Source organism: Schistocerca cancellata, chromosome 9, assembly GCF_023864275.1.
Source record: "Schistocerca cancellata isolate TAMUIC-IGC-003103 chromosome 9, iqSchCanc2.1, whole genome shotgun sequence".
Classification (NCBI taxonomy): Eukaryota; Metazoa; Arthropoda; class Insecta; order Orthoptera; family Acrididae; genus Schistocerca; species Schistocerca cancellata.
Window position 1 is genome coordinate 144,563,255 of NC_064634.1, and position 16,411 is coordinate 144,579,665.

The 16,411-nt window shown below is 38.7% G+C and overlaps 1 protein-coding gene across 1 annotated transcript in view; it reads left to right on the forward strand.

The window, feature by feature from the left end:
- LOC126100948 (uncharacterized) overlaps positions 1 to 16,411 on the forward strand; it is a 149,349-nt gene that overhangs the window by 38,622 nt on the left and 94,316 nt on the right. Inside the window, exon 7 of the mRNA XM_049911609.1 lies at positions 9,583 to 9,739. Within this exon, the coding sequence (XP_049767566.1) occupies positions 9,583 to 9,739 (157 nt within the window). The remainder of the gene's footprint in view (positions 1 to 9,582; positions 9,740 to 16,411) is intronic.

The window sequence follows — 16,411 nt, forward strand, 5'->3', positions numbered from 1 at the left end:
TGCCACCGAACTTCACTAATTCCCACTATATCTAACTTTAACATTTCCCTTTTTAAATTTTCTAACCTACCTGCCCGATTAAGGGATCTGACATTCCACGCTCCGATCCATAGAACGCCAGTTTTCATTCTACTCATAACAACGTCCTCCTGAGTAGCCTCCGCCCGGAGATCCGAATGGGGGACTATTTTACCTCCAGAATATTTTACCCAAGAGGATGCCGTCATCACTTAATCATACAGTAAAGCTGCATGCCCTCAGGAAAAATTATGGCTGTAGTTCCCCCTTGCTTTCAGCCGTTTGCCGTACCAGAACAGCAAGGCTATTTTGGTTAGTGTTACAAGGCCAGATCAGTCAATCATAGAGATTGTTGCCCCTGCAACTACTGAAAAGGCTGCTGCCCCTCTTCAGGAACCATTTGTCTGGCCTCTCAACACATACCCCTCCGTTGTGGTTGCATCTATGGTACGGCTATCTGTATCGTTGAGGCACTCAAGCCTCCCCACCAATGCCAAGGTCCGTGGTTCTACCCATGTCAAATGTACCCTCCCATACATCCTTGGCATTCAAGGCAAACATATTTGTTCAGTTGCAGATTCTGTACAGCAATGCACCACCATTCTCAGGTCAGCCTTCACTTGAAATAATCCCCCCCCCCCCCCCCCCCCCCCCCCCCCCCGTCCAATCCAAAAGCAGATTTCCTAGGCCCAAACAACTACTTAAGTGTACACCTCTCGTCACTCGTTATCATCCTGGTCTTGAATGTGTTAATTAGCTATTCTGACAAGGCTATGACTTCCTAAAATCATGCCCTGAAATGAGGTCCATTGCATCAGAGATTTTGCCCACCACACGCAGGATAGCTGTTCGTCACCTTTCCAGTCTCTGCAATGTCCTTGTCAGACCCTATACTCCTGAACCTGTCTCCCTATCCTATGCCTCCTACATCAATGACTGTCCCACTGCAAGACCTTCCCTCTGCATCCTCCAACCACCACCTATACCAGCCTTGTAATTGGCAAAATATATACTGTCAAAGGGAAGCAACATGTCATATACCTGCTGTTATGTAAACTCAGTTCAGCCTTTTACGTCGGCATGACTACACCAAGTTATAACAGGGTGTATACACACTGGGACATCTGGGAGAAATCTGGTACTTTTTCATTGTTTTAGTTTTCAGTTAAATTTTTGTAATTTTTACGAGTAAGAACTTATACTCTGACAAATAGTTCTACTTTAACCTACTACTGTAGAATAATACTGCAGCGATAAAACATAAGCAAGAGAGTAAAACCTTAGTTGCAAAAGAAATGTGGCATTTACGACGACAAAACACAGTGCACATGCAAGCATCTGCTGACAGCAAAATGTGACTGTACAATACTTCGTAACAACAAACTGCTTTTGATGTGTTTCTCTTGTTGGCCTATTTTTGATGAGTGTGATGCGACAACTGTTAACATTTAGTACAGTTCGTGGAAAAATAATGCTAATGGTGGCTTGAGAAGCTTTCAAAGTAAATTTTCTGTTTCACAAAATGAATTACATTACATGTGAGTGAGTGTGTGCGATGAGTTTCTTAAATCACGGAGCACTAGACTCCCATTCAAAACTTGACACTGAGGACCAGCCATTTCGAAAAATTTTGGGCCCAGGAGACCAGCCATTTATGCCATTATTTAAAATTTTACTGGTATATTTGTGTGTGATATAACTTAGGGGTAACACATACTGAAAAAGACCAAGTTCCTCAAGGTTAGTTTTTCACACTTATTTTATAGTGTGTTTAAAATTAGTTGCGACTTTTGACATTTGGCTCACGGGAGGGGACATGATGCCATTGCTCAGGTAACACCAATAGCAAGCCAGCTTTCCCTACCCTGCCGCCAGCAGTTCAGTTGGTAAAGTGACCGTTTCCATGCTGGGATAAACAGTATCACGTGATGTCTTGCATTAGAGGCACCTACGTACATTAGCTCTTGTTGGAAAGTGATATTTTGTGATATAAATGTGTTCTTCAGTTGCCAGGTACTGTGAATGAATGTTTTGTGTTGGCGCTGCATTAATAACAATAGTGCAGCACATCTGAACATGAGATTCACAAGAACATGTTCACCAGCTGTGAAAGTGATGTTCTGTTGCAAAATATCCCTTTGAATATAACAATAGTAATAAACAATGCACAGTGCTGCTCGGTTGTGATGGGTAAAGCTCCAACAAAGCAGCAGAGGAAAGTGACTATTTTCTTTGGTTACAAAGAAATGTTTGATTGGATGAAGTTCAAACTATTTTGTGTAAGGCGAAGTTAATGGAACTTGTAGTACTGTATAAACTAAAAATTCCATGCTACCAGGTTGTCGAAATGGTAATGCTAAAGATCATAGTTTAATCAGGCTTTGTCCTTTTAATACTCATTTAAATCTAACTGAGAATATGTGGGCCAAGGTGAAAAGTAAATCGGCAAAAACCAAGAAATTTATGCTCAGTGAGGTTGAAATTCTGACAAAAGTAGTAATTGCAAGTGCTACACCACAGGACTGGGCTCAAGTTGTCAGCCATACCAAGAATGTAGTTGAGGAGACATGGGTTCATGAAGGACTATGTCGAATTTTGAGTAATATGTTACTTCTCTTGTTACTGTGTTAATATCTGCTTCTTTTGCCTAAACACAGCAGGGTATGGGTATACATCTCATTAACATTCTGATGCAGTTGAAATTGTGGCAGAATCATAAAACAGCATATTATTAAATAAGCAATTGAGGGTGAGATGTATCAATAGTTATGAGAAAGCCCACTCTCAGTATAAAAATAAATTTGCAGCTTCTTCGCTTATATTGTTGGAAAACCCACAGCAATTCCATTTCACAGGGTATTGATGGTACTTTAAAATTACATTGTTTTATTTTCAAAAATCTTAAGTTGCTTGAATATTGTGGTAGATATGGAAGTTTTGCATATTAACCGTAGGGAAAAATACTCTTCCATTTGAGTGTTATCATTTGCCAAAATCTTGTTTCGATGTCTCAGACAGTTTGAGATACAAGGGATTTATGAATATTTCATTCTGACTTTTTCACTGGCAAGTGCGTTTGTGACTGAGCCCTTTATATACATAACATTTCCTCAACATTGGAGACAGAGAGTGATATCCTTTGATGTTTAAAGAATAATTTAATGTATTATCTACATTTCACATGTAGCGACACATGATCTAACACACACCAAACACAAATTCACAACGGCCCTAATATTTCACAGCAAACTTATGAGAGTTCCTTGCAGTAGTTTGGCTAATACTGAAATATCACCATAACTATCGCCATTAGTGAAATGAAAGGTAATTATTCATGAAGCTCATGAATGAAGCTATAAGATGCACAAGACTCGCAGAGTTTATTACCATACAGTTTCTTTAAAATAGTTTGAGAAGGACGGCAGATCAGCCAGCTTGCGCAGCTGACAGGTTACGCGCCGAGCAGGCCTGGTGAAATATGCTTCCCTCCACTTGGTCCACTGAACTATCAAAATTTACATCTAATTTTAAGCACTTCATAGTTGTCACATAGGTTACAAATTATGCATGAATGATGGCAGAAAGTTTAATTGTCCTTAAAAAAGTGCAAAGAAAGTTATAGAGCAGTTATGCACACACAGTGCTTGATGGAATAGATATTCAGCCATGTAACTCACGAAATGTTCAGTGCACAGCAGTGAAATTTATAATTGTGTTTGTCAGAAATATTGAGTTGCTGCAATTTAAGTTATTCTCTTCAGATCTTGCCTAACCACAACCTCAAAATTGACTGCCTCTATGCCTCTGCATGAGCCCTAATTTCTCGTATCTAATCTTTGTGGTCCCTAAACAAAACATATGTTGGTGGCAGTAGGATCATTCTGCAGTCAGCTTCAATTACTGACACTCTAAACTTTCTCAGTAGTGTCCTTCAAAATGAATGCCATTTTTCCTCCACAGATTCCCACGTGAGCTCCCAAAGTATATCTGTAACACTTGCTTGCTGATTGAATTGACCAGTAACTAATCTAGCAGCTCGTCTCAGAGTTGCTTCGATGTCTTCTTCCCTTAGAGCAGTGCTCAAGAATGGGATGCACTAATGTCCTTTACAGATGAACCACTCTTCCTTAAAGTTCCCCCAATGAACAGAAGTTGATCATTTGCCTTCCCTACCATAACCCTCACATGCTCGTTCCATTTCATATTGCTTCACAACTATATGCCCAGATATTTAAATGACATGGCTGTGACAAGCAGGACAGTACTAATGTTGTATCCAAACGTTACGGGTTTATTTTTCCTACTCAACCGTATGGGTTTATTTTTCCTACTCAACTGTATTAACTTTTTTGTTAAGAGCCAGCTGTCATTCACCACACCAACTAGAAATTTTGTCTAGGTCATCTTGTTTCAACTTAGTCACTTAACTTTGACACCTTCCTGTACACCATAGCATAATCAGCGAGCAACCAGATGTGAGTGATTAGCTTTTCTTGTAGTTGTACTGTAAATATATTACTTTAAACCATTAACTATTCATATTGGTATGTTCATGCTACGTAACAGTGATGGTGATATCGGCTGACTGCATCACATGTCCTATGCTCTGAATATCTGCTGTCATTGGCTGGTGAGATAAAGTTATATGAGCTGTGATGGACTGACAAAAGCATGGCACTATCTCAATTAGCATTGCCGCACATAAAAATCTTCCCAAAATGTGTTGCTTTTTGCTGGGTTTTGCTTCCTAAAGGAGAGTTCTGAGAAACGTTCTGCTTTGTGTCCTTAGTTCTCATCAACCACCTGGCCTTAATTTATGTTAATTTTTTTTGTAGTAACTATTCCCTTCTTCACTCCCTGTTAGTTTTCTACATCTTTCATTTTCTGACTTGTCTATTTTTCACCTCCCCCACCTCTCCTCCAACCTCTATCACGTAAGATGCATTAGCTTTTCGCTCTTGTTAACTCACGCATCATGTTTTAGCAGTAATATCTCTCTTGCATATTAGCTTATCTTCCACCTGTAAGCTCTCAGGTTTACAAAACTCGTCCAGTGCAGTCCCCAACAGTCGGTGTTTCCCTTTTCTACTGAAATTTCATGCTGAGTGTAAGTGCACAGCTTTGATGCTACTGATTTAAAAAATGGAGATCCCAGGCAGAGATATGCTGGCTTATGATAATCTAGACTGAGGCCCCCCTATCAGAAAGGAATAAAATGAGAATACTTTGAATTTTTGCTGACAGTGTAAGACAGTGTGGTGTTACGTTGACTCTGTGATATTGTTTGTTTGCATCAGTGCACTCATTGCTGATGACATCGGTGGCTCTGACAAAAATCTGTGACCTTGGTGGAAACACTGTTGACATACACGACTATAATGCACGCAACAACTTCTAGCACGTATATAGAAACAGTCAAGATAACGGTGCAGATGGAAGAACTTTTATGGTGCTAAGTTTGATTCCTGTCTGGTCAGTTAGGTGCCCATGTACTGTTGCGTGGACTGTGCAACATTTTTACGGTTTGACCATCAGATGGACAGGTCATGCCGTATTTGCCAATTGAGAAGACTGTTCTGACATCTCAGTCTTGTATCTGAGCTTCTTGAGAAATCTCGAAAACCTTAGCAGTGTGCAAAACTTAAACTAAATGAGGATCTGATTGCCGTAATGCTTGAGTGCACAGTGCACCATCCAGTCCGAACCTAATCATTGTCACATATTAATGATTCTGTGTATGACAATCCACTAGAACAAGTATACTTATATTTCTCTGTCAGGATACATTTTTGTTGCTAAATGTTCAATTCAAAGTGATTAAATAGTGATTAACGTCATCACTGATGGGTTGGATAAAAGGGCCCCTATTTTTTGCACAGGTTAATAGAGCACTGTGTTTGTAGATAATATTAAGGCTCACTATCGCTCAGGGCATTTAATGTCCCTTTCATGGAAGTGAATTGCTAATAAATGCTTTTCAAACATTGGAAAATCCAGGATGGATTGTAACAATACCAGAGAAGGAAAGTTGCTACTCACCATATAGCGGAGATGCTGAGTCGCGATAGGCACAATAAAGAGATTCACACAATTAAAGCTTTCGGCCATTAAGGCCTTTCTCAGCAGTACGTACACACACACACACACACACACACACACACACACACACACACACACACACGACTGCAGTCACAGGCAACTGAAACCACACTCTCACTCCATCCTGGATTTTCCATTGTTTGATTTGTACTTTTAATTACTTACACTGACTTTACCATTGTTGAATGTTCTATTTAAATAAGTCATGACTATTGCCAACATTTGTGTCCAAGCTGAGCTTAAGTGACAGATACTGACATTATTCAAATCATAACCAACAATAAATTTCCGAGTTTCAAATAGTCGTCGATGGAACACTGTGGCACTCATTCACAGCATCTCATGGCTTATTAACATCATTTAGAGTATCTGCTTCATTAAAGGCAGATGGTCAAATGCAAGAGTGGGCCAATGGGCCCTAATCTGGTCAAGCTAATTAACTAGTAAGTAAATAAATAACGAATGGTTGTTGCAAGTTTTAAATAGAAAATTACCCATCAACTGGCCGGAATAAGTGAAAGAAATTAAACAGCTTTGTTCAAGCAATCATCTACTTCTACAACTATACCCCGCAAACCACCATGAAGTGCATGGCATAGGTGCGTCCCATTGTACCAGTTATAAGGGTTTATTCCTGTTCCATTCACATATAGAGTGCAGGAAGAATGATTGTTGGAGTAACTCTCCGTGTGTGGTAATTATTTTAATCTTATCCTCTCAATCCCATTGTGAGCGATACGTAGGGGGCTGTAGTATATCCCTAGAGTAATTATTTTAAGCTGGTTCTTGAAACTTTATTAATAGAATATCTCAGGCTAGTTTATGTCTGTCTTAGAGTCTGCCAGTTCAGTTCCTTCAGTATCTCTGTGACACTTTCCCTCAGATTAAACTATTCATGCTGCCATTCTCTGCATACGTTCCTATGTAAGTCCTGTCTGGTATGAGTCCCACACACTTGAGCAGTATTCTAAAACTACTCGTATGAGGCATTTGTTAGCAATATCTTTTGTAGGCTGATTGCACTTCCCCTGTATTCTACCAATAAACCAAAGTCTGCCACCTGTTTTACCCAGGACTGAACCTATGTGATCATTCCATTTTATATCCCTACAAAGTGTTACACCCAGGTACTTGTATGAGTTGGCTGATTCCAACATGACTCATTGATATTATGGTCATAGGATAGTACGTACTTTTTCATTTTGTGATGGGCAAAATTTTAGATTCCTGAACTAAGAGCAAGTTGCCAATACCTGCACCACATTGAAATATTATCAAGATCTGACCGAATATTTATGCAGCTTCTCTCAGATAGTACTTCATTATAGATAATTGCATCATCTGCAAAAATCCTGTATTTACTATCAATATTGCTTGTAACATCATTAATACAGGACAGGAGCAACAAGGGTCTCAACATACTGCCCTTGGGCACACCCAAAGTTACTTATACATCTGGCAATGACTTTCCATCCAAGGTAACATGCTGTGTCCTCCCTACCAAAAGTCCTCAATCCAGTTACAGATTTTATATCTAAAAACAAAGATGATGTGACTTACCAAACGAAAGCGCTGGCACGTCGATAGACACACAAACATACACACAAAATTCTAGCTTTCGCAACCAACGGTTGCCTCGTCAGGAAAGAGGGAAGGAGAGGGAAAGACAAAAGAATTTGGGTTTTAAGGGAGAGGGTAAGGAGTCATTCCAATCCCGGGAGCGGAAAGACTTACCTTAGGGGGAAAAAAAGTCGGGTATACACTCGCGCGCACGCGCACACACACACATATCCATCCACACATATACAGACACAAGCAGACATATACAGAGGCAAAGAGTTTGGGCAAACTCTTTGCCTCTGTATATGTCTGCTTGTGTCTGTATATGTGTGGATGGATATGTGTGTGAGTGTATACCCGTCCTTTTTTCCCCCTAAGGTAAGTCTTTCCGCTCTCGGGATTGGAATGACTCCTTACCCTCTCCCTTAAAACCCAAATCCTTTTGTCTTTCCCTCTCCTTCCCTCTTTCCTGACGAGGCAACCGTTGGTTGCGAAAGCTAGAATTTTGTGTGTATGTTTGTGTGTCTATCGACGTGCCAGCGCTTTCGTTTGGTAAGTCACATCATCTTTGTTTTTAGATATATTTTTTCCCACGTGGAATGTTTCCTTATATTATATTCAGTTACAGATTTTGCTTGATACCTCATATGATCATACTCCTGACAGTAAGTGTAGATGTGTCAGTGAGTCAAATGCTTTTCAGAGATCAAGAAACACTGCATCTACCTAGTTGCCTTGATCCAAAGCTTTCAGTATGTCTTGATGTTTTTGAAATCCATGCTGGTTGGCATTGTGGAATTAACTCTGTTCAAGATACCTTATTATGTTTTAAGTTCAGAATATGTTCTAAGATTCTACAACAAATCGATGTCAATGATATTGGTTGGTAGTTTTGTGGATCTCTGATCAGAAATTATTCAATAGCATGATCAGAAATTATTCAATAGCATGATCAGAAATTATTCAATAGCATGATCAGAAATTATTCAATAGCATGATCAGAAATGATCCACTAGCATGTGCAGACTTGCTTTTCTGCACTGCTGAAACACATTGATTTATTATTTGGCCATCTGCAGCACTAGTTATCAATGAAAACTGTTTTTAACATCACTTTGGATTCCATCGTTCCAAAGCTGAAGTACTGTATTTGGTATTAAAAGTCATGAAACACGACATTGGTGTATAAATGTGTTACCTTTGATCTGTCTCTGCTTACAGTTCCAAATTAAGCTACTGTAAACGTTGCAGGGTGAGAATCCTATGCTTGCAAATACATAACATCTGTAAAATATTGTCAGAAAGCATCTAGAATAAGAACATAGTTTTATTAGGCTGTCCAAAAATGTTTTCTCTGCATTGGTATTTTTTCTTTGGTTCAGTCATTTTTCAAAACAACATGCACATATTGATGTACACTGATGTACACAATAGATGCACTATGATATGATGGAGGTCATTATAGTTGAGAATTATTTGGTTTGATAAAAACTGAGATACATGAAGCAAAAAAGAGCTGAAATACTTATATAAAAAGACAATAATTTCTCATTGAAATTTCACATTCCGTCCATATCCTAACCCCCCCGCCTCCTTCCCCCCTACCTCATCCTCTAATTCTCACACACGCACACACACATGCGCACGCGCATCTCTCACAAACACGTGACCACAGTATCTCGCTGCCATGGCTGTGGTCGCACGCGCATGCATGTGTGTATGTGTATGTGTTTTCTGATGAAGGCTTATTTGGCTGAAAGCTTTGTTTGAGTCTTTTTGTTGTGCCTATCTGTGACTCTGCGTATCCACTATACAGTGAGTAGCAACTATCCTTTTCATAATATTATTAGTCCATCCAAAATTTTGCATTGTTGATTTTTCATTAATTATTCTCGTATTTTTCAGAAATGTGACAGGATCAGACAAACAGATTGAAGATGGCTTAACATCACTAAAGACAAAAGGTTTCTTGAATTATTATGGACTTCAGAGATTCGGGAGCTCTTTGGCTGTTCCAACACATGAAATTGGGAAAGCTCTGCTATTGGGTAACTGGCAGAAGGTGAGAAAAATGTTTTAATACCAATATATTAATTCATTTTTACATTGACAATAAAATTAATATTGAAATCAGATGTTGTTGTGATAGGTAGTAATATGGAACGTATGAAATAAGCGGGAAAAAAATTTCGTTTTCTCTGATGAACTGTTGAATTAGAAATCCTTGGTTGTAGTTTTTGGGGTTCCTTACCTCGATGGTAAAAAAGGAACCCTTGTAGGATCACTGTGTTGTCTGTCCATCTGTCTGAATTATAGTTAAAGACCCTTTTTCCAAGGAAAAGTAGAAGTATCAGGCGGGAATTTGACGCATACTAAGGTCTATGGTTCCTTGGCAGTGCAAAAATATGCCATTGAATGCAGTTGAAAGATATGGCTATTTTTTGATACTCTCAAACTCGCTCATCAAAATCTATAGGGCACTTCGCCTTGAAATGTAAATGAAATTTGGCAAGAAGCAAGGTTTCATAGTTTAAGTAAATGGAAAAAATTGGAAAGTTTGTAATTATATCACAAAAAATAAAATAATTATTATTATATCCATACATTGGACTCTCATAATCCATCAAGAATCTCAGAAACTAATGTAGGGATTTTGATTTAGTTTTCAGTAATAGGAAGAGTGTAGAAAATTTAAAAAGATTTATACTAATTGACTGAGCTAAGATAAAGTGAAGTCACTTGCCACTGTGGGAAAGATTCCTTCACCACATAGCAGTGGTAGGCACAAGGCTGGCTGACTACTGCGCTGGCACTTATCATCGCAGGCCCTTAACAAAGTTCTTATTCTACAGACAGACATTCCTTGACAGTCTGTGCTTACAATACGTGCAGCATTTGCAATGTTTCAAAGCAGAATAATACTGGTAATTAATGCATGATTGCATTTCCATTGTATGGGGTGAGGTTCCAATGACCCATAAAATATTCGTTGTAGCACTTCGCAGAAGAGGTCAACATTGAGTAACAACAACAGCCAAATGGTCAGCTGTACCATTTTCTTCTCTGGTGACTTCCATCAAATCATAACAGTAATGGCAGGGATTAGAGTAGACAAAGTCAACACATCTGCAGTTCCCAAATAGTATTGCATGTTAATAGAACTCCAGAATTAATAAAACAAATGAAAAATTACTTGAGTTTTTACACGTGTTGGAAGAATCTCCTACAGTCCGAATTTTGGCCATGTCTTTTCAAATTTTCAGGAAAATTTGGTAGGTAGGTATTTTCTGTTTTCAGTTCTCAGTACGTTAGATGTCTCCCCGCTCACTTCAGTGTTTCATTGTCTCTATCATGTAGCCATCACACGTGTGCTTTCTCCTTTCTCTTAACTACATCTCCACATTCCTCATTAAACCATCTTTTTCCCTGTTGTTTTTTCTTTCTACACATCACTTTATGCGCAATGTCTGTCACCGTTGTGTGCCATACTTTCTCCATGCCTTTGCTTATCTGCGTTGTGTGGTATATCAAAAAGTTTTATGTTTTCTACACTTTTTAGTTTTGCCATGTCAAACACTGAGTTTCCATTCATTTGTTTTCTTACCAGATATGAACTTTTCTAGGTTTAGCTTTGTTTTCACCAAGAATTGCCAGTCTCATACTATGTGCTGCTCTTTGAGCCATGATATCTTTCACTGTTTGCCTATACTGCATGTCTGTCATTACATGATCTGTCTGATTGATGGTTTTTCCATCCAGTGAGCATCATTTTCTTAAATGAAATTTCTTATGGGCGAATGTTGTTGTTATGACGTTCATGTTCTTTGTAGTGGCAAATGTAATCATCCTGAAGCAGTTAACATGATTTCTTCATGCACGCTGTATTTTCTTATGGTCGGAAAGTAAATTCTTTCTTTTCGTACTTCAGTGTTAAAATCACCTAGAAGTAAATGTGTATTTCTTTTTTAGTCTTCATAATAAACATGATCTAGCCCACCATAAAACTTTTTTTTCATCATTTGTTTTGTCTTCAGTAGGGACACGGACGTTGAATGTGGTGGCATAGCTTTTCTGCTCAATTGTCACATATGTCAGACAGCTTTCTCACAGCTTTGAACTCCTTCACTTTGTTTTCCATGCTCTTATTGATGGCAAAACCTGCACCAAATTGTCTTTCAGATCCTTCTCCATAAAAAAATTGTTGTGTTCCTATCTGCTTCTCATTTCCCTTCACCTATCCTTCTAGTTTCCTGCAGTGCTGCTACACCTATTGTGTAATGTGTTGTCTCTGATGCTACCACCATAACGACCCTTACAGTTGAGACTTTGGAAGTTCCAATTTGCTATGACAAAATCGTTCATCAGTTTTTCTTGCTGTGTTTGTCTTCCAATTAATCTCTCTGGTATACAAGGTGTATTTGTCGATTTTTTAACTTGATTAAATTTTTATGGTGTAGGGTTGTCAGCACTATGACCACCTCCAACCTGGAGGACCAGGGGCTCTTCTGTCGGGGTTGCCATATCCTAGCCATAAGGAACAAGTTTAAGGTGCCACGTGTTGACCCTCACGTTTTGCAGTGATAGATAGGATTTACTGGCTTCAAACACAGCTGCCATGTTTGCCAAAAACTTTACTTGAGTTACTGGATATACCTATTAGACTTCAGTATGAACTCTCAAAACTTACCCAGTCATTTACCCTCCTCCGTCCTCACACGGGCTTTGGCCTGGCTATGGGCCTGCCCTGCCTCATTGATATAAAAACCAATTGCCTTTGTCTATTGGCATTGCCTGCCTCCGTCAGTGAAGTATGTGATGGAAGGGAAATCAGTAGATGGAAAGGAAGAGATTGGAACATAAAGGAAGATGGGAGCATTGTGAAGCACATAGTGACACACTGCTGAGAACTGTCCAGCTGGGTTAGACATGCCAGTAGCTATGCTGTTGCGGGCACAGCTCTCAGCCTTCAGCATTTCGAGATTTGACTACCCTGCCATTACCACTGTTTTACTTTTAATTTTCGTCTTACCTCTTTACAAGACACAATCCATTCCATTCAGCTGCTCTTCAAAGTCCTGTGCTGTCAGATACAATTGCAATGCTATCGTTAAACTTTTTTACGTTTTTATTTTTCTCTCTTAATCTTAATTCCCTTTTCAAATTTTTCACTGATTTCCTTTACTGTTTGCTCAGTGTCCTGTATAATGAATAACATCAGAGATTGGATTAATTCTGTCTCTCAAACTTCTGAACTACTGCTTCCCTTTCATGTCATATGACTCATATAATGCTACTTTAAGAATTTCAAAGATTGTAGTCCAGTCAACATTGTCAAAATTTACAGATGCTGTAAATCTGGGATTGCTTTTCATCAGTATGTCTTGTAAGATAAGTTGTAAGGTGGATATTGCCTCATTTGTTCCTACATTTCTCTGGAAAAGCCACTTATTTTCGACCTGTTTGGCTTCTATAGTTGTAAACTGTAGAGCAGACTGGTGAACCCCCACTATCTTTAACGCACTTTGCCTCAAGGAGCAACTATAAACTGTTTCACAAAGTAATGCTGAACCTTCCTTAATATGCCTTTTATACAAGCGACGATGCAATGTGTTCATTTCCCACTAATTTAATAATGATACACAAGTATAGGAAATAGTAGCTAGTGCAACTAATGCAAGAAACACATGTTAATAAAATCTACGTAAATTACCCCATGGTGCATTGCACTGGTAGACAGGAAACTGATCCTTAAGGTCTGTGGAGCAGTTAACAGTAATATGGGAAGGATAAGTTACTACTCACCACATTGAGGAGATGTAGAGCTGCAGAATCACAATGAGATTGTACTAGAAATATTCAGCTATCAGACTAAGTTCTTCATCAGATGTAGCTGACAAGTGCATAGGTCCACTCCACCCCCACTTCTTGCACCACAGCCTGTTACCCTCCACACACACACACACACACACACACACACACACACACACACACACACACCACAGAGCAATATATTTGGATCCTTTGAGTTGTAGAGTCTAGTTTTGAAATGAATATTGTGCCAAGGACTGTTAAAAATTTTCCATTCCTTACCTGGATAGGATGTGATAAAACAATTGCCCTAATTACAATAACTGCCTATGTGCCCTCTGAATAATGTGCCGCACTGCTGCACATGGTCACGTAATGGCCTGCTACACATGAAATTTCAACCAGAAATGCGACAAAACATGTATGAGCAGAGCAGACACCAAGCATGGGCTTCCTACATCATCGTAGCTGTGTGTGCACGATAAAGCTTGTCTTCTGGCGCTCTCTGGCAACTGCTCAAACCAACCTGTTTCTAATGGTTCATGGACAGTATTGCGAATGGTGGTTTGAGAAGCATTACTTTCAAAGAAATTTCATTTTATGTAAGATGAATTGTTGTGTGACAATCTGCAATGAATTTCTTAAAATCTTATTCAAAACTTAACACTTTGAGAATCAAAATTCCAGGCCCAGAAGAGCAGACATTGACGTCATCATTTAAAATTTCCCTGTCGCATTTGTGTCAGGCATATCTTAAAGGGTAACACATGAGTAAAAAGACTGACATATGTGAAAGCTTAGCATTTCTTGTAGCTATACTATATGTATTAGATTTAAACCTTGAACTTTTTGTGTTTGTCTTCACACTACTTAACAGTGATGTTTCTATTGGCTAAATACATCATCTTTCCTTTGCTCTAACTATTTGCTGTCATTAGCTGGTTAGATAAGGTGATGTGATCTATGATTGGCTGTTAAAGCATATCTCAATCCCATTGTCAGTGCATTGGAAACTAATGTGATGTATTTGGTGGAATTCCTATTTATACTTCTGTAATATGAAAATATGCAGCATACATGTTGCTGTGCATCAAAGATCTTTACAAAACATTTTTGTTTTTTTTTTTTGCTGGTGGGGATGTTCTGTGTCAGTGAGCCAGTGTATAAAACTTGACCATTCAAAGGCATGATATTAGGAGAAAGTATACTCTCACTTAACACAGAGAAATTGTATCTTCACCCGTAAATGTGTATTTTAAACCGGGAACTCTGGGAAATTTTCTCCTTGTCCACATCTACAGTCTGTCAAGAAATCTGTCTATTATGGAGTGTAAACACATTTGGGTACTTCTCTTTGGATATGTACTTGATGGGGGGAGAGGGGGGTACCTAAAGATACTTCACAGGAAAATGGCCTTAGCAGTTTCCACTAACAATATGGCCCCATTCAACTCTGTCTGTTTACCAGTCCTTCATCCTCACCCTACCACCACTAGCAACTAGGCAAAGATGAGAACGTAGCTAATCTTCAGTACCTTCCTCAATTTACCAAGGTGACTAATGCTGTTGAATATGGAGCAGAAGAGCAGACATTGACGTAGTCATTTAAAATTTCCCCTGTCGTATTTGTGTTAGGCATATCTTAAAGCATAACACATGAGTAAAAAGACTGACATGTGTGAAAGCTTAGCATTTCTTGTAGCTATACTATATGTATTAGATTTAAACCTTGAACTTTTTGTGTTTGTCTTCACACTACTTATGGCCCCATTCAACTCTGTCTGTTTACCAGTACTTCATCCTCACCCTACCACCACTAGCAACTAGGCAAAGATGAGAACTTAGCTAATCTTCAGTACCTTCCTCAATTTACCAAGGTGACTAATGCTGTTGAATATGGATATCTCATTGATATAATCATGCAAGTCTTTTATTTTTAGTGCTACAAAAAGACTGAGTAACGTAAGGTCTTAGTGGTTTGTTGTGATTAACATCAACTGATTTAATCTCCTGTAACAACATTAGTGGAAATGCATCACAAAACAAAACAGTAAAACTTAGTTGAATATTGCTGGATATCAAAAGTCTTTCAAAATAGGTGTTCCAGGGCAATCTCTTCAGTAAGTGTTGTGGAAAAACAGAAATATTTTTTCAATCTGATGTACATCTCTGTAGTTACATGAAGCTTTGTCATTAAAAAATTTCATAAGACACTGGTGAACACCTATTAAGAATGTGTCAGGCGATGAAGATACATTTCATGCAACTATTGCTCCCATCTGTGACCCATGATTTATAAATAAACACTTCACCTATATTGCTACTCATGAGCAAAGGAAGCTTACAACAAACTACAGACATGTAATAACCAAAGAAACTTTGAAGACATCAGGAGACGAAATTCAAATGATCGTATAACAGAAATTGAAAATGTATGTTTAGATATTGAATTGCATGTGGGAGGTGAATCTGATTTGGAATCATAGTGAACTTATGTGCTAAAATATAAAGTGGAATTGACTACATGCACTTTTGTTAGTGTGATTTCGGGTTGTAAATCTCGGATATAGAAACTTCTTTATTACTGTATTCCATTAAGTTTAGTTTAGTGCCCACATATAATGGGAATCCAGAAATAGTGCCAGAATACATCCATTAATAATAAATTGTCCAGTCACATTAATCACCTTTTCCAGTGCCGACCTGTGCGAAACTTGGAGGCGGAGTCAATGAGGGCTTTTTTTTAATTTAATGACAGGGATGTGAAACCAAGCCAACTCCAGTGCCCTGTGGTCATCTGCAATAGATTTTTCAGTTGTCAAAGGCATGAACTCACCAATCAAGGTGATCTCACGGGTTCTTGATTGGATTTAAATCAGGGGAGTTGGGTGGTCAGGGGACTATGGTAAACTCTCTGTGGTGCTCT